We start from the raw sequence: 25,105 nt of genomic DNA, 5'->3' as shown, positions 1-25,105 counted from the left end.
CTCCAGTCGGGCTTCCCTACTGGGCCCAGATGGTGAAGAATCTGCCTGTGATACTGGAGACCTGGGTTCAGTCCCTGGGTTGGGAAGATCCCCTGGGGGAGGAGGGCATGGCAACCCACTCCAGTATTCTTGCCTGGAGAAGCCTCATGGACAGAGGAGCCTGGCGGGCTATGGTCCATGCAGTTGCAAAGAGTCGGACGTGACTGAGCCACGAACGCTTTCAGTTCTCCCAACTGTGCAGTGAAGTGGAAGGGCTCAGTCTGAAGTCCTAGCGCCTTCGCCCTCATCTCTGTGAAAGCATCCCTGATCATCAGCCCCTCCTCGAATCCTCTGGTCTGACTGCTCCCCGCTCTGTAATGCTGGGGCCCATGTATGCCTCCATTGCCGTCCTTGTCACATGGAATTGTCTATCCCTCAGGGTCTCCAGTGTTCTTGCCTGGAGAATCCCAGGGATGGGGAAGCCTGGTGGGCTGCCGTCTATGGGGTCGCACAGAGTAGGACGCGACTGAAGTGACTTAGCAGCTGCAGGAGCAGCAGGGTCTCTTTGGGAAGCAGAAAGCGCGCAGTAATTGGAACGGGAGCTGCTTAATAGAAGGCAGGCTTCCGGGCACTGCCCGCATTCCAACACGCCCCTTCCGGCTCCTCTGTCAGGCGGGGTTGTGCCATTGCCATGGAGACCGGAAGACCGCGCCCCGCCCCGCCCCCCCCCCCCCCCCAAATACTTACCTACCATATGGCTGTCTTGGTGCAGAAGTTTGCCACCCCGGGTATAAAGAATTACTGTCAGCAGACGATTCCTTATTATTAACTTAGTGAAGAATGATTAACTAGGTGTTCCTTGGGGTAAAGAGAGCTCTGAAGAGTACGGCAGCTGGAAGGAACAGTGACACCACTTCCGGACTTGAGGCCGGTGACTTCTCTGATGCTGGGAAAGATTGAAGGCGGGATGGGGAAGGGGACGACAGAGGATGAAGATGGTTGGATGGCATCACCGACACGGCGGACGCCGAGTTTGAGCAAGCTCTGGGAGCTGGCGGTGGATAGGGAGGCCTGGCGCACTGCAGTCCATTGGTTTGAAAAGAGGCAAGACACGACTGAGCCACAGAACTGCAAGGAGATCCAGCCAGTCCATCCTAAATGACGTGAATCCTGAATATTCTTTGGAAAGACTGATGCTGAAGCTGAAACTCCAATACCCTGGCCACCTGATGCGAGGAACTGACTCCTTGGAAAAGACCTAGATACTGGGAAAGATTGAAGGTGGGAGGAGAAGGGGACAAAAGAGGATAAGATGATTGGATGGCATCACCGAGTCAATGGACATGAGTTTGAGCAAGCTCTGGGAGATGGTGAAGGACAGGGAAGCCTGGCGTGTTGCAGTCCATTGGTTTGAAAAGAGTGAAGACACTGCCTTGTCTCGGGAGCAGGGCTGACTTCAGAGGGAAGCCCTGTCCCCCAATGTCCCTCTGGTGCCCTCTGCTGACGACACTTCCTGAGGCACAGCCTGTCCCCCCCACCCCCACCCCAGCCAAAGGTCCCCATGTCCAGCCCCAGTATCACCACTCAGCTGGTGACTGGTGATTTGCACTTAAGACGCACTACATTGCTAACTGGCATGGCACTGAAATGGGTGTCCTCTGCGTACCTTTTTCCTGGATTGTGACTTCCCCTCGCCAGGCAGGGGTGTTCCGAAAATGCCCCCTGAGTGTTGCCCTGCAGACAGTGTCCCCTCCACGGGTTGGCCTGTGTTCTCCGAAGTGCTGTGCTGTCCCTGAGGGTCAGGACTCCGCAGAGCCCTGAGGCCCTGGACGTTCACCCCTCCTGGAGAGGAGGCATGTACCTTGGGCTTTGTCTTCCCCTGAGGAGGCTGTGGGCTCTGGGCTCAGAGTTGAACAGTCCTATTGGGGTTCCCTGTCAAGTCTGGCTTGGGTTCTGAATTGCTACCACTGACCCCCGATGCAAATTTCCTTCCCTTTGCGTTTCTTTTTTAAAAATTGCACTGTTTTATTTATGTATTTGATGCTTTTGAACTGTGCTATTGAAGAAGACTCTTAAGAGTCCCTTGGACTGCAAGGAGCTCCAACAAGTCCATCCTAAAGGAGATCAGTCCTGAATATTCATTGGAAGGACTGATGCTGAAGCTGAAGCTCTCTTAATACTTTGGCCACCTGACGGGAAGAGCTGACTCATTAGAAAAGACCCTGATGCTGGGAAAGATTGAGGGCAGGAGGAGAAGGGGACGACAGAGGATGAGATGGTTGGATGGCATCACCGACTTAATGGATATGAGTTTGAGCAAACACCGGGAGATGGTGAAGGACAGGGAAGCCTGGCGTGCTGCAGTCCATGAGGTCGCAAAGAGTTGGACAGGAGTGAGCGACTGAACAACAATTAATGTATTTGTTTTTGGCTGTGCTGGGTCTTCCTTGTTGCACAAGGGCTTTCTCTAGTTGCGGCAGGTAAGGGCTACCCAGTAGTTGAGGTGGGCTTCCCTGGTGGCTCAAATGGTAAAGAATCTGCCTGCAATTACGGATACCCAAGTTCCATCCCTGGGTGGGGAAGATCCCCTGGAGGAGGGCATGGCATCCCACTCCAGTATTCTTGCCTGGATAATCCCATGGACAGAAGAGCCTGGCGGGCTAGAATCCACAGGATCACAAAGAGTCGGAGACGACTGAGCAGCTAACATTGTCGCTTTCCATTTGTCGTGCACGGGCTTCTCACTGTGGTGGCTTCTCGTGTTCCAGAGCGTGGGCTCTAGGGCGCTGGGGCTTCCATACTTGCAGCACGTGGGCTCAGTGGATGTGGCTCCCAGGCTCTAGACCACAGGCTCAATAGTTGTGGCCCATGGGACTAGTTACTCTACAACGTGTGGGATTTTCCCAGACCAGGGATTGAACCTGTCTCCCCTCCACTGGCAAGCAATTCCTATCTATTAGACCACCAGGGAAGACCCCCCCACCCAAAAAAAAAAATTATGTTTCTTAAAAGGTCTTCTTGAGCAGTCAGCGTCTTTCCTGTTTCTCTGTGGACTTCTGGTTGCTAACTGCAGCCTCTGATGCCTCCAGGTCTTTCAGACTTCTTCTTGGCCTTCTCTGTCCATCAGCCTGGGTCTGTCTGCTTCTCTGGGCCACGTCTACCTTTCTTGGTCTTGGGGCCCCGTGTGATGCAGCTCTCACCTTGGCAATGAGTGCAGGGAGTGTGTTAGAATCTTCAGGGTGCAGTCTTATGTTCGGGACTAAATACAGACTTGTTCATCTGAATCTGAAATGTATGAGGTGGGTTTTGGGGTTTCTTCTTAGGCTTTTTTCTTTGCATGTGGAGTTGGTTACCACTTTTCTTGTTTTTCGAGATAACATTTTGTCAAGCACGAGGAAAGTAATTTTCCTCTCTAATTAAAGTTTTATTGGTTGTTTTGAGAATTTGTACACAGTTCGGTGTGTACACCCTTCTTTTTTTTTAAAATTAATTTATTTTAATTGGAGCCTAATTACTTTACAATATTGTAGTGGTTTTTGCCATACATTGACATGAATCAGCCGTGGGTGTACATGTGTCCCCCGTCCTAACCCCCCTCCCGCCTCCCTCCCTATCCCATCCTTCTGGGTCATCCCAGTGCACCAGCCCTGAGCACCCTGTCTCATGCATCAAACATGGACTGGCTATCTGTTTCACATATGGTAATATACATGTTTCAATGTTATTCTCTCAAATCATCCCACCCTCACCTTCTCCCACAGAGTCCAAAGGTCTGTTCTTTACATCTGTGTCTCTTTTGCTGTCTCGCAAATAGGGTCATTGTTACCATCTTTCTAAATTCCATGTATATGCATTAGTATACTGAATTGGTGGTTTTCTTTCTGACTTTATTTCAATCTGTAGAATAGGCTCCAGTTTCATCCACCTCATTAGAACTGATTTAAATGCATTCTTTTTAATAGCTGAGTAATACTCCATTGTGTATATGTGCCACAGATTTCTTATCCATTCGTCTGCTGATGGACATCTAGGTTGTTTCCATGTCCTGGCTTTTGTAAACAGTGTACACCCTTCTTAATGTATGTACTGAACATCTAAAAAACTACATAGTTTCTTTTCTAAACTTCCCTGGTGTTTCCCTGGTGGCTCAGATGGTAAAGCGTCTGCCTGCAATGCGGGAGACCCGGGTTCAATCCCTGGTTTGGGAAGATCCCCTGGAGAAGGAAATGGAGACACTCCAGTACTCTTGCCTGGAAAATTCCATGGACTGAGGAGCCTGGTGGGCTACAGCCCATGAGGTCGCCAAGAGTTGGAAACAACTGAGCGACTTCACTTTCCTTTCTAAACAGATATTCCAGTGACTTTCTAGCCTAAAATGCAGAAGCTACTTTTCCTTAAGAGGATGCCAAATACTGATAGGCTGTGCCATCATATAGGTCCCATTAACTCATCATTTAATATCGTAAGCACTGCATGCTCGATTTGCACTATTTTGTGGCATGTTCATGGCACATTATGGGAGATTGGAGTGTCATGATGTGGAACAAGAAAGAGCCAAGATCAAGGAGTGCTTTTCTTTGGGAAGTGATTCTACTAAAACATCTGGGAGTCGAGGTCATTTTAAATGTTCAAGACATATTTTGTGCACAGTTGTGACACCAGATTGCCATCAAGTATGTTTTGTGTTAAATAATTACCCCCCATGAAATAGTCAGCTGACGCTCAGGACATGTGTGCTGTGCTAAGTCGCTTCAGTTGTGTCCAACTCTGTGCGACCCTGTGGACCATAGCCCGCTAGGCTCTTCTGTCCATGGGATTCTTCACTCAACTACTTTGCCAACAAAGTCAATTACTTTGCCAACAAAGGCCTGTCTAGTCAAAGTTATGGTTTTTCCAGTAGTCCTGTATGGATGTGAGAGTTCGACTATAAAGAAAGCTGAGCGTCGAAGAATTGATGCTTTTGAACTGTGGTGTTGGAGAAGACTCTTGAGAGTCCCTTGGACTGCAAGGAGATCCAACCAGTCCATTCTGAAGGAGATCAGCCCTGGGATTTCTTTGGAAGGAATGATGCTCAAGCTGAAACTCCAGTCCTTTGGCCACCTCATGCGAAGAGTTGACTCATTGGAAAAGACTCTGATGCTGGGAGGGATTGGGGGCAAGAGGAGAAGGGGACAATAGAGGATGAGATGGCTGGATGGCATCACCCACTCAGTGGACATGAGTTTGAGCAAGCTCCAGGAGCTGGTGATGGACAGGGAAGCCTGGCATGCTGCAGTCCATGGGAGTGCGAAGAATGGGAACTGAACTGAGAGTTCCTGGGAAGCTTGAATTCCACAGATTGCTGATAAGATACTCCCCGAGATTGTCCAAGGAGACAGAGACCAGTGATGAGTGTATGTGCAAGTCTGGATACATTTCAGTGGAGGTTTTTGACCCCCCCTCCCCGCCCCACCACGGGCTTCTCTGTTACCAAAGATGAGCTCTCTGATTGCTTCGCAATTGGACCCTCTTCCTGGATGACTCAGCTCTGTCTTTGGAGACAAGGGAGCTTGGGAGGGTGACCGGGGAGGTGACACCAGTGATTGTCCTGGCTCGTAGAAGCCAGTGCTGTCTTATGCTCTCCCCTGGATGGCTTTCGAGTCATAGCTGATAAGTCACGGCTGTGATTCATGGCCTTTGAAATCCGATCTCAGACCTAAACGTTCCTCCCCCTTCCATTCTGATCTCCGGTGGTTGCGATTTTCCCAGGCCATCAAAGCTCCATATCTGAGCTCTACTGCACACCCCTTTCCTGCAGCGGCCCTTGATGTCCATCAATGAATATGTCCCTTGACCTGCCTTCCCAGCTGCCAGAGTCCTTGCTTACGTTCGTGTTCCCTGCCCTGTCTTGGTTTGAGCATGTGTGGCTGCTGATCTGTGATGTGTTCTGGGCAGGAGAGATGCTTTTTCCTCTCTACCTAGAGGATGAAGCTGCTAGACGCATTTGCTCGCATGATACAGGGTCACTCCCCTGCTTCCCTTGCCGGGCCTTCTGGGACCCCCTCCCCCACCCCGCCCCACCACTGCCTCCAGGGTATCCTTCCGGCTTCTGAAATTCAAGGTCAAATTCCTCATCTTCCTCTTTCTGGCCTTATCTTCAGAGGCTCCCCTTGCCAGGGTGCCATGCTTTCCAGGCTGACATTCTTCAGATGGGCCCGGGTCCTGAGCCCTTCCCGTGAAATGTCCACCCCCATCTCTGCTGGCCCTTTCAAGTTGCTGTCTGGGGGTGAAGGTCTTTCATCTCCAGCCTCGAGCCCCTCCCCTCTCACCCCCACTGCCCTGACTCGGTCCCTTCCTGAGTGAGTCCTGGCTCCCATGAGAATTGGGGTCCCCCCCCCTCCCCCCCGCCCTTGGTGGGTGTATCTTCGATCATCTGTAACAACATCCGTTGGATGAAATACGAAAGCTTGCTTCCAAAAAGACTTCCATGGACTGTTTTTTTTTTTTTTTTTCCCCTTTCCCTCCCTCTTGCTGTTGCCAGAGTAAATGTTTCCATCAGGATAGCAAGGCAGTCTGCTCATTTTTGGACACTTCGAAGCCCTAAAAACTCAACAGGAGTTTGGCAAACAGAATTCCAGTGAACAATCCAAACCGGAATATTCAGCCTGGCGAGTGAGCTTGGGGCTTTCCTTCTGACCGGGGTACATGGACAGGCATCATGGGTGGGTGTGGATTCCTTGGTCCTTGCCTGCCTGCCTTTTTGTAAAGGGAGTTTTTTTTTTTTTTTTTTCCCCTGAGCAAAGGACACCGAGGACTTTGCCCGGTGGTTGTAGAATAGGACTGCCCCATTTGTGGCTCCTGCAGACGGTGCCCTCTGCTACTGGCAATGCCCAGCACTATCTTGACTGTTAAACAGAGGATGGCAATAAAAGGAGCCTGCGTGTGTGCAATGCACGATGCGTTTGAGGCGTGACTCATCATGTGTAATGCACTGTAGACTATACACAGCTGATGGGCAGAGCCGTATTTCTGGGACCCTAGGGCCAGCTTCAAGTCTGGGCTTCACCAGGTTCAAGCCTAATGAAGTCTTCCTCATGGGAGAAGCTTGATGGTGTCAAGGGTACAGACCCGAGGTCTTCAAAGCTGCCTCGTTTGCAACTCTCTTCGCCATGAGCGTGAAAAATGTTGGACAAATGCTTTGTCTTGGCGAGGAAGCCGAGGCAGGCAGAGATCCCCGGCTACTCTGTCTCCCAAACCTGGAGCCGTTTTTTTTTTGCTGGGAGTGTAGGTGGAGTGTGGTTTGGGTGAGGCAGACAGGCTGCCTTGGAATGCGGTCTTTGCGGCTGGAGCAGGAGCTGGGAAGTCTTTGCAGATGAAGGGAAGCAACACGATGTGATTTGGGCTTCGGGGTGAAGCCAGACTTTTGTTCAAAAAATTTTTAATTTATTTGACCAAGCCAGATCTTCATTGAAGATCTTCCGTCTTCATTGCAGTGGTCAGAATCTTTAGTAGTGGCACGTGGAATCTCGTTCCCTGACCAGGGATCGAACCCTGGGCACCCTGCATTTGGGAGCTCAGAGTCTTAGCCACTGGACCTCCAGGCGAGTCCCTTAGCCAGACGTTAATGACAGCGCTTTGAGAGAGTCTCACGTGCAAGGGTTTGTGGGGATGAGGCAGAAAAGCTCACCAGGTCGTGGCCGAGTCGTTACAGGTGATGAGTTCTCTGTAGGAAGGGCTACCTTCAGAACCTGTTCTGAGACCCTGCAGGTTCCTTCAGTATCATGGTTTCACCATGGCTTTCTTGTGATGCTCAGATTCACCAGCTCTGCGCGTGTCTGGTTGTTGTCTCCTTGGGGACACCCATCCCTTCTTTCTCCTCCGTCTCCTGCTCCTTCATCCTTCTCTGCCAGGCAGCCCAAGGATTCTGTCCTCCGCTGTTCATGGATCTGTTTTCTGTGTGGGCAGCCTCCATCCCCGCCTCTCCAGTCTTTTAAGTTCCTTCCTCTGCTGTTGACTCCATCTTTTCCTCCGGGAACTCCCACCTCCCGCCCACCCCAGCTAACTGCCCACCAACCCTCCGATTGGACATAGCCCTTGGGCACCCCCAGCTGGGGCATGTCGAAACCTAAACTCTCCACCACATATCCTTCACCTTAGCTGTTTCTGGCTGAGTGTGTAATCTTGGCCGAGTGGAAGCTTATTAACGATGGGATCTGTCATTACGTTGGGATTAAAAATCGTCTAGACTTGGAAACCAGTTGTTAGCCAAACGAATTGCTTCATAGTTCTGCTTGGAGTGGTCATTTTGTTCATTATGTTCTGTTTATGGTCAACTTGCAATAAATAATTACTCTGTTACCCTAAGGAGGGGTTGAGTTGTCCTCGGGTGCAGGCGGAGAGACGGGTCCAAGTACCGTGTGGTTTCATCCTTGAGCCTGTCAGTGGCTTCATTTCCAGCTCTGCAACCCCCAGAGGAGGAACGTTTCCTTGCTTTAGTGCCTGGTGAGGTTTGGAACTGATTTTCAGGTCAGCCCTGGCATATAGTGGGAGCACAGTGAACTTCCAAAATTGTACCCTGGTATGCACATAAACAGTCATCTTTTTCACTAGTTTTCCTAGCAGTTTGTAAAAAGAATGGCTTTTTGGTGTAGAACAGGGGTTGGCAGCTTTTTTTTTTTTTTTAAGTAACAAGCCAAGTAGTAAATATTTTTGGCTTTATGGGCCCCAAACTATTCCATTCTCTCCTGTAGCAGTGTATAAACAAATGGGTGTGGTTGTATTCCAGTAAAATTTTATTTACCCCAAACAAAAAAAAGACAGCTGGCTGGATTTTTTGCAGGGAGGGTGAGGGGAGGGCACGCCACCTAGCATGTGGGATCTTCCCTGGCCAGGGATGGGACCCGGGCCTCCTGCATTGGGAGCACGGAGTCTTAACCACTGGACCACCAGGGAAGTCCTAGCTGACTGGGTTTGATTCATGGGTCATAGGGCTTCCCTGGTAGCTCAGCTGGTAAAGAATCTGCCTGTACTGCAGGAGACCCCGGTTCGATTCCTGGGTCGGGAAGATCCGCTGGAGAAGGGACAGGCTACCCACTCCAGTATTCTTGGGCTTCCCTAGTGGCTCAGACTGTAAAGAATCTGCCTGCAGTGCAGGAGACCTGGGTTCGATCCCTGGGTTGGGAAGATCCCCTGGAGGAGGGCATGGCAGCCCACTCCAGTATTCTGGCCTGGAGAATCCCATGGACAGGGTAGCCTGGCTGGTTGCAGTCCATGGAGTAGCAAAGAGCTGGAGACAACAGAGAGAATAAGCACGGCACACAGTTTGCAGGGCACTGGTACAGAAAGTAGGTTGGTTAATTGATGGCTTACTCGATGCTTAGTTGGATTATTACTATATAAGAAAAGCTGGGTTAAGGATTTACAGATTGAAAATTCTCAGGATAAAAGTCGTAAAATCCTTTTAAGGAGTAGGTCAGTCCACTTGTGTACATACTGTGTGTAACTCTGAGTAGGGAGTGTTTTACATACACGGGTTTGATCCCATGGTCAGGAACAGCTAAGACCCCATGCCACAATGAAGACGGAAGATGGCATGTGTTGCAACTAAGACCCAGCACAGCGAAATAGATAAATAAATTAAAAAAAAAAAAAGCAGTCTAGCAGGTCCTCAAAATGTTTATGCTAGTTACCATATGACCCCGACATTCTACTCCTAGTTGTACACCCAAGGGAAGTGAGGATGCATATTCACACACAAACATGTGTATACAAGTGTTAAGGGGGGCTGACAGCCAAATGTATGGATGTGACAGTTGGACTCTAAATAAAGCTGAGTGCCGAAGAATTGATGCTTTTGACCTGTGGTGTTGGAGGAGACTCTTGAGAGTCTCTTGGACTGCAAGGAGATCCAACCAGTCCATTCTAAAGATCAGTCCTGGGTGTTCTTTGGAAGGAATGATGCTAAAGCTGAAACTCCAGTACTTTGGCCACCTCATGCGAAGAGCTGAGTCATTGGAAAAGACCCTGATGCTGGGCAAGATTGAAGGCAGGAGGAGAAGGGGATGACAGAGGGTGAGATGGTTGGATGGCATCACCAACTCAATGGACATGAGTTTGAGTTAACTCCGGGAGTGGGTGATGGACAGGGAGGCCTGAAGTTCTGTAGTCTGTGGGGTGGCAAAGAGTTGGACACAACTGAGCTACTGAGCTGAACTGACTGAATAGCCCAGTAAGTAGAAACAAAGTAAATATATCCAGCCCTGATGAACAGATAAATTGAATGTGGTTGATTGGTACGATGGAGTATCACTCAGCCCTAAAAAGGAACGGAGTTCCAACAGAGGTCAACACTGACGCAGCTGGAAAACACATCATGAGTGAAAGAAGCCAGACACAAAAGCCCACCTGTTGTATGACTGTGTATATCAAGTGTCCACAATACGCACGTGTACACGTACACGTACACGGTTTCCGGGGAGGGCTGGAGAGTGACTGCTGACAGGCACGAGGTTTCTTCTGGCTTAGGAAGCCTGTTCTCAGCTGGGTGGGTGGTGATGGTTGGATGAGTCTGAATACAACTAACAGTCCATTCATTTGTGTGTACATGGGTGGATTGGCGTGTATTTGACTTATAGCTAAATAGAGCTGTTACAGAAATAAAAAAAAAAACAAAACAGTGAAAGAAACCTGTTACAGAAAAAGTCCTAGGTGCAGGACTTTAAAAAAAAACTATTTTTTTTGGCTCTGGTGGGTCTTTTGTTGGTGCACGTGGGCTTTCTCCAGTTGTGGCGAGCAGGCGCCCCTGTCCACTTGCAGCCTGTGGACGTCTCATTGTGATGGCTTCTCTTGTTGCAGAACACGGGCTCTTGGGCGCACGGGCTTCAGTAGTTGTAGCCCCCCGGGCTCTGGAGCCCAGGCTCAGCGGTTGTCGTGCACAAGCTTTCTGCCGTTGTGGGACATGGACTCTTCCCTGACCAGGGCTCTAACCTGTGTCTCTTGCTTTGGCAGGCAGATTCTTTAACCACGGGACCCCCAGGGAAGCTCTACGTGCAGGATTGATGGGTGAGACATAACTTGTCAATAATTTTAAAACACCCATCTTTTTTTTTTTTTTTTTTTGGAGGAAGGAGATCCGGAGAGCAAAGGGGTCCGTCTGGATCCCCTGTTTCTGGTGTGTTTTTGAGTGTGTGTGTACTCTGCTGCCCCTTCTGTAAAAGGTAGGCCTTGCAGATGTAGACTGGATGAGGGGTACAGACCAGGAGAAGGGTGCATCCCTGGTCTCCCACAGGGAATCGGGGCCCAAGCTGGATCCCTTTACTCTTGGGTCGTTCTGAAGCCAGTCTGAGAACAGGTAGGTGTCACAGAGCTGTCACCGACACGTCCTCCTGTCTGCGTCCTGGGGACTGGTTTGCTCATTCGGTGGGGGGAGCTCATGGACCCTCTTTCTGCATTGCAGGTTGAAGAAGGCAGCAAAGCTGCGGCCGTGGACAAACTGCTGGCCGGAGACGAGATCGTGGGCATCAATGATGTCGGTCTGTCCGGGTTTAGACAGGAGGCCATCTGCTTGGTGAAGGGGTCGCATAAGACCCTGAAGCTGGTGGTGAAAAGGTAAGACCTGGGTGTCAAGACTTGTTTACGGACAGAGATGAGCAGGCCAGCAAAGCGTGGAGTCTGTTGGCTGCCCTGTGTCAACTGTGACAGTCCCGATGTGGACGTGTGTGTGTGTGTGTGTGTGTGTGTGTGTGTGTAAACATGTGTGAGTGTGTACACTTAGGAAGTACATGAGTGATTCCGCTCTTGGCCAAGGATGAATCCAACTTCACAAATTTGAAAGATTTCCTTTTCTTCTTCTTTTTTTTAAATTTAGTTTTATGTTGGAGTATAGTTAACTTAGCTAAAGCTCCGATACTTTGGCCACCTGATGCAAATGGACGACTCTTTGGAAAAGACAGCAAGTTGAATCAGTTATACATACATATACATATACACAAACACACACACTCTTTTTTAGATTCTTTTCCTGTGCTTGTCACAGAGTATTGAGTAGAGTTCCTGGTAACGGTCAGTTCTTACAAGATTCCTTTTTTAATTACTTCTGAGTGTTAATTTTTGACTTATGAAGTGATTTTGATTCCTTAAATCTTATCCCTGGCAATAGCTGATTCTCTAAATGAAGCAAAGTGTCATGGCCCAGTTTTAACACAAGGTGGCAGGCTACCGGATTTTCGGGTCTCACGCTAACGTGGAGTGATGTACACGGACATCCAGGTGTTTCTAGCACTGTGCTGAGCTCTGGGGCGGGCAAGCGTACTTGCTTAGAAAGCAAATTGTGAATAGGAGTTGGGATAATTTGAGGGGGTTAGAGAACGAAATTGGGGACCTGATGCTTTTACACGCAGGAACTAGAACAGTACAGCTGGGCAGCTCAGAGGTATTGATGATTGTTTTGGGCCACACTGGCTCCAAAGCTTGCTGGCTTCCCTGGTGGCTTAGCTGGTAAAGAATCTGCCTGAAGTGCAGCAGACCACGGTTCGATTCCTGGGTTGGAAAGATCCCCTGGAGAAGGGATAGGCTACCTACTCCAGTATTCTTGGACTTCCCTGGTGGCTCAGCTGGGAAAGAATCCGCCTGCAATGTGGGAGACCTGGGTTTGATCCCTGGGTTGGGAAGAGCCCCTGGAGAATGGAACGGCTACCCACTCCAGTATTCTTGCCTAGAGCATTCCATGGAATTCTTGCAAGATCTTAGTTCCCTGACCAGAGATCAGACTCAGGGCCCCAAAGTGATGGCACCAGGGTCTTAACCACTGCACAGCCAAGAAATTCCCGTGACTGCTTTTATATAGAGAAATAATCCTCCACTTGGTATTTCACAGTTGGCTCATTCACAGTACAGTGTTGACCTGCCTTTTTTAAACAGAATTAGTCCAGTCTTTTCCAAGATTGGCTGTAAATTTTAAAAAGTAAATTGACCTCCCCTCGCACTTCAGTTTTTAGTACAGACTTGAAGACATATCCCAAAGGATTTTTTTGGGGGAACCAAAATAGCATCCACGGAGGAGGTTCAGAAAGTGAAGAAGGAGAAAGTTTTCTTTGCCGCATTAACGGAGCAGCCTCATTGCTCCATGGAATAGGCGATTGTCCTGGTAAATCAGAAAACGAGTGTCCCGGTGTGGCTGTCTCTGAGCCCTTCGGGGTGGAGGGGACGAGAGAGATGCTGCCGTGGTGTAGCGTTTCTTTGGGGTCACCTCATCGACCTCTGCACTTATAAAGAGAAGCTTTTGGGGTTCGGTGTGGTGTGTTCCCGGGGTCAGCAGCACATTTGGTCCCCCGGGAGCGGTCAGCTGCGGTGACCCCAAAGGGTTCTACGCAGTGCCCTCAAAGGGTTTGCTCACTGCGCAGTGGTCAAAACAAGCACTCTTTAGGGGTGGCTGCTGGAATACCAGCTACAGTTTTCTCCAAGTGTGATTTTTTTATTCTGCATTTATCAGTCCTGAGAGTGACACGTGGATGTGGGAAACCATTTCACTTTTCATGTTGTTGTTAAGTATTTACTTTTATTTATTTGGGTGTGCCGGGTCTTAGTTGTGGCACCTGGGATCTAGTTCCCTGACCCGGGCTGGAACCCCTGGCGCCCTGCATTCAGAGCGCAGTTTCTTAGCCACTGGACCACCAGGCAAGTCCCAATATTCACTTTCAAAAGGGAATTGCATGGAATCCATCAACCTTTTTCCCACCCCAACTCCATCCCCTCGTTTTGCCTCTCTGAAGAGCGGCCGTGTCAGTACTACTCTCTTAGGTTTCCTTTTAGAAACAGGTGCTTGTGTAAACGTTTACACATGAAAGTGGAGTTTGTTGAGCGCCCTGAGGTCTGACTCATGACTTGTCCTAACGACCCCACGATGCTCCGAGGTCTGGATGGTCCACTGTGTGGGTAACAGATCCTTTTTGCGTGGACGTTTATGGTGCTTCCGGAGTATTCATGCAGCAGACACTGCTGTGCTGTGACGCCTTTGCACCCAAGTCCGCTTGTGTGTAAGTCATCGTGGTCCATTCCTCATGTGAGAGTTTCAGCTTTAGCATCAGTCCTTCCAATGAACACCTAGGACTGATCTCCTTTAGGATGGACTGATTAAACCTCCTTGCAGTCCAAGGGACTCTCAAAAGTCTTCTCCGACACCACAGTTCAAAAGCATCAATTCTTCGACGCTCAGCTTTCTTCACAGTCCAATTCTCACATCCGTACATGACCACTGGAAAAACCATAGCCTTGACTAGACGGACATTTGTTGGCAAAGTAATGTCTCTGCTTTTGAATATGCTATCTAGGTGGTCATAACTTTCCTTCCAAGGAGTAAGCGTCTTTTAATTTAATGGCTGCAGTCACCATCTGCAGTGATTTTGGAGCCCAAAAAAATACCTGAGTTTTCCAATAGGCAAAAGAATACCTCCCTGTGTGCATGCTTTATCACTCAGTCGTGTCCGACTCTTTGCGACCCCGTGGACTGTAGCCCACCAGGCTCGTCTATCCATGGGATTCTCCAGGCAAGAATACTGGAGTGGGTTGCCATTTCCTCCTCCAGGGGATCTTTCCAACCCAGGGACTGAACCTGTATTTCCACTGTTTCCCCATCTGTTTCCCATGAAGTGATGGGACCAGATACCATGATCTTAGTTTTCTGAATGTTGAGCTTTAAGCCAACTTTTCACTCTCCTCTTTCACTTTCATCAAGAGGCTATTTAGTTCCATATTTTGCCATAAGGGTGGTGTCATCTGCAATCTGAGGTTATTGATATTTCTCCCGGCAATCCTGATTCCAGCTTGTGCTTCTTCCAGCCCAGCGTTTCTCATGATGTAGTCTGCATATAAGTTAAATAAGCAGGGCGACAATATACAGCCTGGACGTACTCCTTTTCCTATTTGGAACCAGTCTGTTGTTCCATGTCCAGTTCTAACTGTTGCTTCCTGACTTGCATATAGGTTTTTCAAGAGGCAGGTCAGGTGGTCTGGTATTCCCATCTCTTTCAGAATTGTCCACAGTTTATTGTGATCCACACAGTCAAAGGCTTTGGCATAGTCAATAAAGCAGAAATAGATGTTTTTCTGGAACTCTCTTGCTTTTTCCATGATCCAGTGGATGTTGGCAATTTGATCTCTGGTTCCTCTGCTTTTTCCAAAACCAGCTTGAACATCTGGAAGTACATGCTTCACATATTGCTGAAGCCTGGCTTGGAGAATTTTGAGCATTACTTTACTAGCGTGTGAGATGATGCACATAGTAAGGACTTTTAAAACTCTATACTAAGTTATATTTTTTAATTAAATTATTATTTGTTTGTTTGGCTGTGCCAGGTTAGTCTCGGCATGTGGGATCTAGGACCAGGAATTGAACCTGGGCCCCCTGCATTGGGAGCATGGAGTCTTAGCCACTAGGTATACCCAGGAAGTCCTGTGAGTGCTTTTAAAATTGAGTTCTTAAATCAATAACATATCCTTCTCTGCTTGGCCACTCAGTCATGTCTGACTCTTTGCACCCCGTGGACTGCAGCCTGCCAGGCTCCTCTGTCCATGGGGGTCCGTAGGCGAGAATACCGCAGTGGGTTGCCCTTCCTTTCTCCAGGGGATCTTCCCGACCTAGAGACTAAACCCGAGTGTCCTGTCTCCTGCATTGACAGGTAGATTCTTTACCACTGCACCGCCTGGGAAGCCCGTATCCTTCTCTGTCTAATCTCCCCATTCTCATCTGTCTCCATCCCTAGGCAATCACTATTCTGACTTGTATATCTGAGAAGAGCAGTTTTCTAGTGTTTTATGCCTGGGGCTTCCCTGGTGCCTAAGTCAGGTAAAGAGACCGCCTGCAATGCAGGAGACCCAGATTCCATGTAGAACTCCACAAAAGATCACATACTGGTTTTTTAAGTGATTATAAAGGCACTCTACAGTGAATTCATTGAGCCACCAACACACAAGTAATCCAATGTTGGAGGTTGACCAGATGGCAGAGGCGCTTCCTTAACCCTTAAGTACCTAACCACCCCAGGCACCTTAAGAAAAAGGTGGCTTTTCTGATAAAGACTGAAGACAGCTTAGGGTCCTGATGGTGCGAGTGGCCAGTGCAGCTTGGGTTGTTCTGGGAGGATCTGCGGAAAGGCATGTATGCACCTCAAGGTGAAACAGGCTTTGTGAACAATGTGGGCAGTTTTTTTCTGGTTGGTTGGTTTGGTCTTTTTGTTTTTTTGTTTTCTTTTCAGGGGAGGGGTCTATGCTAGGTCTTCGTTGTTGCACAGGCTTGTCTCTAGTTGTGGGGAGCTGGGGGGGCGGTGGTCTACTCTATTTGCCGTGCGTGGGCTTTCTCATTGCAGTGGCTTCTGTTGTTTCGGAGCATGGGCTCAGTAGTGGTCACACGTGGGCTTGGTTGCTCCTAGGCCTGGGGGATCTTCCCAGACCAGGGATCGAACGCATGTCCCCTGCATTGGCAGGCGGATGATCCTTCACCACTGGACCACCAGGGCAGTCCCAAAGTGGGAATTGTGGTTGACATACTTCCCTCCCGCTGGTGACGTCTGCTGGCTGTGTTTGTCTTTCTCGTCCTTGCCGAGAGTCACAAAGTGGAGACATCTGGTTTCTCGGGCCCCACATATCTTGTCATCATTTAGAAGCCGGAGCCCAGAGGGCAGTGCCTTGGGGGACAGGAACCCCGATCATTGTCTGTGTGCAGCCAAGCTTCTTTCCCGGACAGATGAGAGCCGGCACTGCCTCCCTCCCAGGGTCGTGTTGTCAGGGAACAAAGAAGGGTCACAGGAGCCCCATGGGTGCACATACATCCTCCTCTGACACACCCAGGCTCATCCTGGCATCTGCCTGGAGTCAGAGGACTCGGGGAGCAGGGGGAGCCGCTGGCCTACCTCCTGGGCGCTTTGTTGTTCCCTCTTTCTTAGCCAAGGAACTGCTGCACACAGGGAAGTTCAGGATGTGGGAACATACACCTGTCTTCCCCGCCCCCGAGATCCTGATGGGCAGGTGTGGGAGGGATATGGGCAGTGGTATTTCCTTGAGGGCTGCCTGTATTTCCCTGAGGGCCGCCAGTTGTTTTGCTGGGCAGCTACCACGGTCACGCCACTGGCTTAAGCAAATGCGCTTGGAAAAGGTTAAGACCCCAAACTGGGTCACTTGTGGCGTTTTCCAGATTAACGGGGGTGTCCGGAAGCCCCTCGCTGTTGGGGACGCTGTTGGAGACACGCTGAGGAATGGGGAGTTCTTACCAGTGCTGGGTTCAGGCTGTGTCTGCTGGGTGCTGTCAAACCTGCATTAAAAACCTCTGCGTGCATAGTGCCCGAACCTCATCCACAGTCCTCCGCTCTGGGCAAATGACCATACGTTCAGCTCCCTTTTAGGAGTGCATGGAATTTCAATCACCGTATGGAAAATTTCTTCTAAGTATCATGCTATAAGCTATACTGTGACACTTGGAATGGCTCTTTTGGTCCTTCTGCCACATTTATCTGGTGAATATGAATCTTGTTTACAGTGAGCCTCGCCTGCCGCTTCATTGTTCATCTCACTCTCGAGTGGTCTGCCCGCTGCCGTGAGCCGTTTTGCCAGGACCACACTGTCCATAAGGCAGATTCTTTGTTCCTTTCTGCGTCTTTGCCGGACGCCTTAAAGCCTTCTGTGACCCTGATTCCAGGCTAAGCTCACATTCAGGAGCAGATTACCACCCAGGGATGCAGGCTTTTGCTGCAGGAGGTGGTGAGGGTTAGCCAGACGCTCTGGCATAGTGACACATTTCAAGAAGGCAGGTGTCCGCTCCAGTGACAGCACGCACGCCTGCTCGGAGCAGGTTTCCTGCCACATGTGTGGGTTTCTCCACAGCTCTGAGGTGCAGTGAGCTCTGCACTGAGCCAGCGTCGAGTCTGGCCTGCCATCTGCCTCTGGCTCCTCCCAGCTGTCCTGAGCAGGCTGCTCTGTGCGTGGCCCCAGCAGTGATGAGCGGAGATGCTCCTGAAGCTGCAAGAGGAGAGGGGTGGCTAGGACTGGGCAGGTTGTGTCTCCCCCTCCCCATCCCTCACCCCCCCACCTCCCTTCTCCCCCACCCGCTTCCCCTCTCTCCCTTCTCCTCCCCTTTCTCCCCTCCCCCTCCCCCCTTCTTCCCAGCCCCCCTCCCCTCCTCCAGAGCTCTTCCTGGAACAGAAACTCTGTGTTCAGGGGGATGTGTATCTTACTGGAGGTGCTTCCCTCCCTCTCCCGCTTCTCCCCCTTCCCCATCTCCCCCCTTCTCTCTTCTCCCCCCTTCTCCCCCTCCCCCTCCCCCATCTCCCCCCTTCTTCCCTCCCCTCCCTTCTCCTCTCCCGTATTCTCCCTCTCCTCTTGCTTCTCCCCCTCTCCCTCTACTCCCTCTCCCCTCCCCCCTCCCTTCTCCCCTTCCCATCTCCCCTCTCCCCTCCCCCCTCCCTTCTCCCCTTCCCATCTCCCCTCTCCCCTTCTCATCTCCCCTCTCCCCTCCCCTCTCCCCTCCCCTCTCCCTCTCCCCTCTCCCTCTCCCCTCTCCCCTCTCCCTCTCCCTCTCCCTCTCCCTCTCCCCTCCCCTCCCCTCCCCTCCCCTCCCCTCCCCTCCCCTCCCCTCCCCCTTCTCCCCTCCCTTCTCCCCCTTCCTCCATCTCCCCTTCCCCTCCTGGAGAGCTCTTCCTGGGGCAGAAACTCGGTGTGTTCGGGGTGTCTGTCTTACCCAGGATGCTTCTGCAGAGTGGTCTGAGAGACATCATTCACATTTTAGGGGAGAAGTTTCTGTTGTGAGCGTTTGGGGGCTTATGGGCATTAGCCACTATGGTTTGCTTGCTTGTTAAACTAGAGTAGACCCACGGGTTTATATTGGGCAGATGTTGTCTTGCTTGGGAGGGTAAAAAAAAAACACCACAAAGATCAGACTTGTTTTTATTAAATAAAATGGGGGGGGGGGACTCACACGGAACAGAACTGCTTTATTTGGGGAAAGGTTGCTTCTTTTCAGATGTAGATTTAGTGTATGGCTTAAGCAAGTGAATCAGGTGAATTATGTGAGATGTTTCCTACTCTGAGCCAAGAAGAGAGTGGTAACATGCAAGTGATGTTGATGAAATGTGGTGTGGAAAAGGTGATGGTTTCTAATATATTAAGGCATGCAGAGAATGTTGCACATATTTTTGTTTGTACACTCTTAAAACTCACCAACTCTGTTGCTTATATTTAGTTATGTTAATTTATATTTATAGTTAGTTATGTTAATGGTTGCACCTTTTTTTACTTATAGTTAGTTATGTTAATGGTTGCACCTTTGAGTGTCTGTGGTATCTTGACCAAAATATCCATTGTAGGGTTGAAATGTAGCCAAGAAAGTTGTGTTGGTACCTTTATAAAAAACATCGAGTTGAATGAAACCGTGTGTTCAACAACTGGGGATATGCGCTATGATTTGTGGTTTGGACAAAGCATTTTTAGTGTTGCTGGTGCTGGGTTGGGCTTCACTGGTGGCTCAGTGGGTAAAGAATCCGCCTGCCAATCCAGGGTTCCATCCCTATGGATTGGGAAGATCCCCTGGAGATGGAAATGCAGTCCACTCCAGTATTCTTGCGTGGAGAATTCCCATGGACAGAGGAGCCTGGCGGGCTACAGCCCCTGGGGTGGCAAAAGAGCGGGACACAACTAATCCAGTAAACAACAGCAACAACAACGGTGCTGGGTGAGACAGTTGCCCCCCACCCCCCTTTTCAGAAGTTAACAGAAAGACAGCCCGGTCATTTGGGTCTGTCCCCCTTCTGCCTGTGTTCATTGTGTGCCGTGTCTGTGCGGTCTTCCCTGTGAATACATCTGGGGAACACAAGTGGCCGAGACAAGTATGCGCGTGTCCTGGCTAGGGGACAGGTAAGGGGTGCCCCAGTCTAGTGCAGCCCTGAAGCTTTTATCCCATGCGGACGCTCCTCGGCCACGGCATTTGCCTAAAATGTTGCTGTGATGTCTGGCGTCACTTTCAGCCATTGAGGTCGCTTGGGATTTTTTATCTTCACTTCTTTTCTCTTTCTGTATAAGGGCAGGAAGTACTGGCCTCTTAATCGCCTTTCATCAAGAATGATGTCACCATCCACAGCTCCGTGTTGTCAGGTCACTGCTTGCAGAGGGGTGGGGGGTGGGGGGAACAGTCCGCCATTCAACAGACGCTCTGACGCGTGTTTTTTATTCATTCACGTATGTCGGAAGTGCTCCAGCCAGGCTGCCAACGTCATCCCCTTGGTTCCTGCCCTCGGGGGTGCTGGCAGCTGAGTGGGTGATGGGCAGGGACCCAGAAAGCTCTTGACGGAAGGAAGGAGGGTGGGCTGAAAGCCGACCTCCATGTCGAGCTGTCCTGTGAAGGCTGAGCCAGGTTGGAGACAGACGTGGTCCATGTCAGCAATGCCAGGGCCTCCTAAAGAGGCTGGCAAAGGGGATGCTCCAGGGGTGTGTGGTTAGCCTGGGGCTAGAGCTGTGCATCTCAGACCCCAGCTCGCCTCTGAATGGCCAGAAGGCCTTGTGCCAGTGCAGTGTGCCCACCCGGGGAGCACATGACAACTCTGCAGGGGCCTGGGTGTCGCTCCCTGGCCGCTGGGAGCCGCTGAGGGTTGCGGAGCGAGGGCCCGATCTGCAGAGCTGAGTTGCGGGGACCTTGGAGCGGTGGGAGGCAGAGACAGCTCTGGAGACGGAGAGGCTTGAGAAGCCTGACCGGGGCAGGAAGGCAGCCGCAGCTCAGGGCGGGCTTCATTGAGTGTCTGTTGTTGTTGTTGTTCAGTCGCTCAGTCCTGTCCGACTCTTGGGGCCCCCATGGACTGCAGCACGCCAGGCTTCCCTGTCCATCACCAACTCCCGGAGTTTGCTCAAACTCACGTCCAACGAGTCGCTGATGCCACCCAACCATCTCTTCCTCTGTCGCCCCCTTCTCCTCCTGCCTTCTATCTTTTCCAGCATTACGGTCTTTTCCAATGAGTCAGCTCTTCGCATGAGGTGGCCAAAGTATGGGGTTTCAGCTTCAGCATCAGTTCTTCCAATGAATATTCAGGACTGATTTCCCTTAGGATGGACTGGTTGGATCTCCCTGCAGTCCCAGGGACTCTCAAGAGTCTTCTCCTAGTGTCTGTAGGCTGGTGCTTTGAGATGTGTTGGTTTCAAAACACTTAATAAAAAGGGTGTTTGCGGTTTTGGCTTTCCTCCAGCCCGGAAGCACCATCAGCATCATGCAGACCTCTGTCCCCCTGCGTCCGGAAGCTCCGGGGGCTGCCTTCCTGGAGCTTATCTTAGCCACCCCAGTACTCAGTGGGAAGCACCTGCAGGACTTTCCAGGCTCTCCTTTATCTTCAAGGCCCTCCCCACTGCCGTCTACTCCGACTCTTGCTTTTAAGATGGCCCCAAGTGTCACTTGGGGTTTTATTCCCCAAGAAGTCTCCCCATGGCCAGTGTCACCTGCAGCCCGCACACCCTGTGGTTCCCCTGTCACAGTGTCCAGCCAAGGCCCTGCCTTCCCCGCTGGCCTCCCAGCCTGCAGACCCTGTATTCTCAGGCCCACCGTGCTTGCGGGGACCACATGCAGGCTGTGTTTATTTTCTGAGGCAGCCGCTGATTGCTGCATTTGGAAAGGTTAGGAAAATAACCCGGCATTCACGTGATTTTTGTTTATTGCTTTTTTTTTGAGAGAAGAATTCTCTGAGATTGTGAACATTTCACTCAAGGGCTTATTTTAATAATTGCTTTTTTAAAAACTCATTTTCAAGATCTAGATCCATTCTTAATATTTAGTGGTATCCTTATCATGTTTAATATTTGTGATCTAAACGTCTTCCTTTAAAAAAAGAAAAAGACTACCTGCCATATAAAATTATTTTTAATATTGAAGTAAACTGGGATTCCCTTGTGGCTCAGAGGGCAAAGAGTCTGCCCACAGTGTTGGAGACCTGATTTCGATCCCTGGGGTTGGGAAGATCCCCTGGAGAAGGAAATGGCAACCCACTCCAGTATTCTTGCCTGGAAAATCCCATGGATAGAGGAGCCTGGCAGGCTATAGTTTCTTTTGCAAACTGAGATCAATTTTGGTGTGTACCTGGTGGAAAAGGTTTCAGGGAACCCTCCTTAGGACGGATAATTTGATTTGGAAACTAGACAAGCCAGTGTTCTGCTAGTCAACACCATAGCTTTTTCAGCATTTACATGGAAGGAATATTAGGCCGAATTAAAAATGACACTTTCGGGACTTCCCTGGCGGTCCAGTGGTTAAGACTCCGTGCTTCCGATGACAGAGGGCCCAGGTTTGATCCCAGGTCAAGGAACAGGATCCTGTATGCCACATGGCCCCCTCCAAAAAGACATTTTAGAAGAGTGACAGTGGCATGCAGAAATGCTCACCCAACCCAGCAGGCTGCAGAGGGAGAGGCCCCACCGGGTCTGCAGGACTCTTTGAACTATCTACAACAGGGGAAGAAATGCAGAGAGATGTTACTCACGGTCATCTTTAGGTTACGGGTTTTTCTACTAGTCCATGGAATTCTCTAGGCCAGAATACTGGAGTGGGTAGCCTTTCCCTTCTCCAGGAAATCTTCCCAACCCAGGGATCGAACCCAGGTCTCCTGCATGGCAGGCGGATTCTTTACCAGCTGAGCCACCAGGGAAGCTGTTTGTTGTCTTACTGGCCTTCTAATTTTTAAATGTGCCACGTTTTCTACAATACTCGTATTTATGTTTTTTCTTTTAAGATTGTCCGAGCCGCAGTAGCCATTGGAGCAGAAAGGATGTCTCTCCTATTTGCTGGGGTGACCAGTCACACTGTTAGTCTCCGGGTGGGCATGGCTTGGACTCAGCCCCCTTGCGTTTCTGGAACTGCTGGACTTCAGAGCTCCCCGCTCAGTGGGGGGCATCAGCACCCCCTGCCCTGGCCGGATTTGGGCTCTTTTCTCCTGAGCATCCCTGCCTGCACAGCTTTGGGCATCTCTGGGCTGAGCTATGCCAGCCTCCTCCCTCCCGGAAAGGGGCGTCCTTGCTGGTTTCCCACAGCCAAGCTGGCTTGTGTCCGACTGGGGCCCGTGGTGGGGGAAGTGGGGGCAGTGAGGGGGGGGTGTTCCTTCCATAGCACTCAGGTCCACTCCTGTTTGATGTCTTCTGGGGGCTCCCCGTCCCCAAGGGCTCAAGGGCACATTAGCTGCGGTGTGGGTCTTCCCTACCCATACACATGGGGCAGTTAACCCCGAGCAGGTATCCCTTGCTCCCTCACATTGGGGCATCTTGTTTTGACTCATCCTATGGCCCGTGCCTGGTGGCTCAGATGGCAAAAGCGTCTGCCTGCAATTCAGGGAGACCTGGGTTCCATCCCCAGGATTGGGAAGATTCCCCCGGAGAAGGAAAATGGCAACCCACTCCATGGAGAAAATCCCATGGACAGAGGAGCGTGGTAGGCTTACAGTCCCGGGATCGCAAAGAGCCGGATGTGACTGAGCGACCCCACTGGCTCACTGGTGGCCTGTGCACCCCTCACGGCCCCATGCTGGCGGGCTCCCGGTGGTTGAAAGCCACACAGTGTTTATCTTGTGTAGGAAGAAACACAAGTCTCCTGAGATGAGCATCTTATATCTGCCCCTCCTGTGTCTGTTCCACCTGGGGACTCTAGGTGGCGCCAGAGCAGCATTTGGTCCCCTGTGCCTTGCTGCCCAGTCTGGTCCCAATGACTGATGCCAGAGATCAGCTCTCAGCCAATCGCCCTCGTCTCTCTCATCCAGACAACCCTAGGGGCCACCTTCCCGGTGGTCCAGTGGTTAAAGATCTGCCTTGCAACGCAGGAGACGCCGATTCGAGCCCTGGTTGGGGAACCAGGATCCCACATGCTGTGCAGTGCCCAAGAAAGCCCTCATGCCATAACTAGACGGCCCGTGTGCCCCACGGGATGCAATGAAGATGCTGGTGTGCTACATCCAAGACCCGATAAATAAATATACAAAATAAATAAATTCTTAAGAAAAAAGAAAAATTTAAAAAACCCTGCCGTTTTAGCCGCCAGAGGGGCTTACAAACCACCTGAAAAGAGAAAGTTGTTCGGTCGTGTCCGACTCTTTGCAACTCCATGGACTGTCGAGTCCATGGAAAATTCTCCAGGCCAGAATACTTGAGTGGGTAGCCTTTCGCTGCTCCAGGGTATCTTCCCAACCCAGGGATGGAACCCAGGTCTCCTGCATTGCAGGCAGGTTCTTTACCAGCTGAGCCACCAGGGAAGCCCAAGAATACTGGAGTGGGTGAGTAGCCTTTCCCTTCTCCAGGGCATCTTCCCAACCCAGGAATCGAACCCAGGTCTCCTTCATTGCAGACAGATTCTTTACCAGTTGAGCCACCAGGGAAGCCCAAGAATACTGGAGTGGGTGGGTAGCTAATCCCTTCTCCAGGGGATCTTCCTGAACCAGGGTCTCCTGCATTGCAGGTGGATTCTTTACCAGCTGGGCTATCAGGGAGCCTCCCTTGATTCCCAAATATGTTTACTATGCTCTAGGAAAGTCTGAAGATCTGATAAGAGCACACACATTTTAGGAAAATTTCACTGTCCCCAGTAGCCCAGTTCCTTACTTAGAGCTTGTGGGTACCACCCTTTCCACTGTGCTTTCATTTGTTTTTAAAAAGCCATAATTAGTACTGTGACCCTTGGCTGTGTCTTCTCAAAGTAGAAACATGTATCTGTGTACAGACATTGTTTAGTCACTCAGTCTTGTTTAACTCTTTGTGATCCCATTGACTGTAGCCCACCACACTCCTCTGTTCATGGGATTCTCCAGGCAAGAATCCTGGAGTGGGTTGCCATCTCCTCCTCCAGGGGATCTTCCCAACCCAGGGATCGAACCTGCGTCTCCTTGCATTGGCAGGTTGCCTCTTTACCACTGAGCCACCTGGGAAACCCGTGTGTAGACATACTTGGCTGTATTGTGCTTCACAGATCCTGGCGTTTTGTTTTTTTGTTTTTTACAAATTAAAAATTGTGGCAGCCCTCTCAAGCCATTAGTGCCATTAGTTAGCCTGTTGGTGACATTTTTCCAACAGTACTTGTTCACTTTGTCTCTTTGTGTCTCACATTGTGGTAATTCTCACAGTGTTTCGAACTTTTCCGCCATCACATTTGTTA

At 50.4% G+C, this 25,105-nt stretch overlaps 1 protein-coding gene across 1 annotated transcript in view; it reads left to right on the top strand.

The window, feature by feature from the left end:
* LOC129641143 (protein Shroom2-like) overlaps window positions 1-25,105 on the top strand; it is a 140,801-nt gene that overhangs the window by 60,332 nt on the left and 55,364 nt on the right. The window contains exon 2 of the mRNA XM_055565925.1: window positions 11,414-11,565. Coding sequence (XP_055421900.1) covers window positions 11,414-11,565 — 152 coding nt within the window. The remainder of the gene's footprint in view (window positions 1-11,413; window positions 11,566-25,105) is intronic.

This window comes from Bubalus kerabau, unplaced genomic scaffold (genome assembly GCF_029407905.1).
Source record: "Bubalus kerabau isolate K-KA32 ecotype Philippines breed swamp buffalo unplaced genomic scaffold, PCC_UOA_SB_1v2 scaffold_78, whole genome shotgun sequence".
Lineage (NCBI taxonomy): Eukaryota > Metazoa > Chordata > Mammalia > Artiodactyla > Bovidae > Bubalus > Bubalus kerabau.
This window is presented reverse-complemented; position numbering and strand designations above follow the sequence as displayed.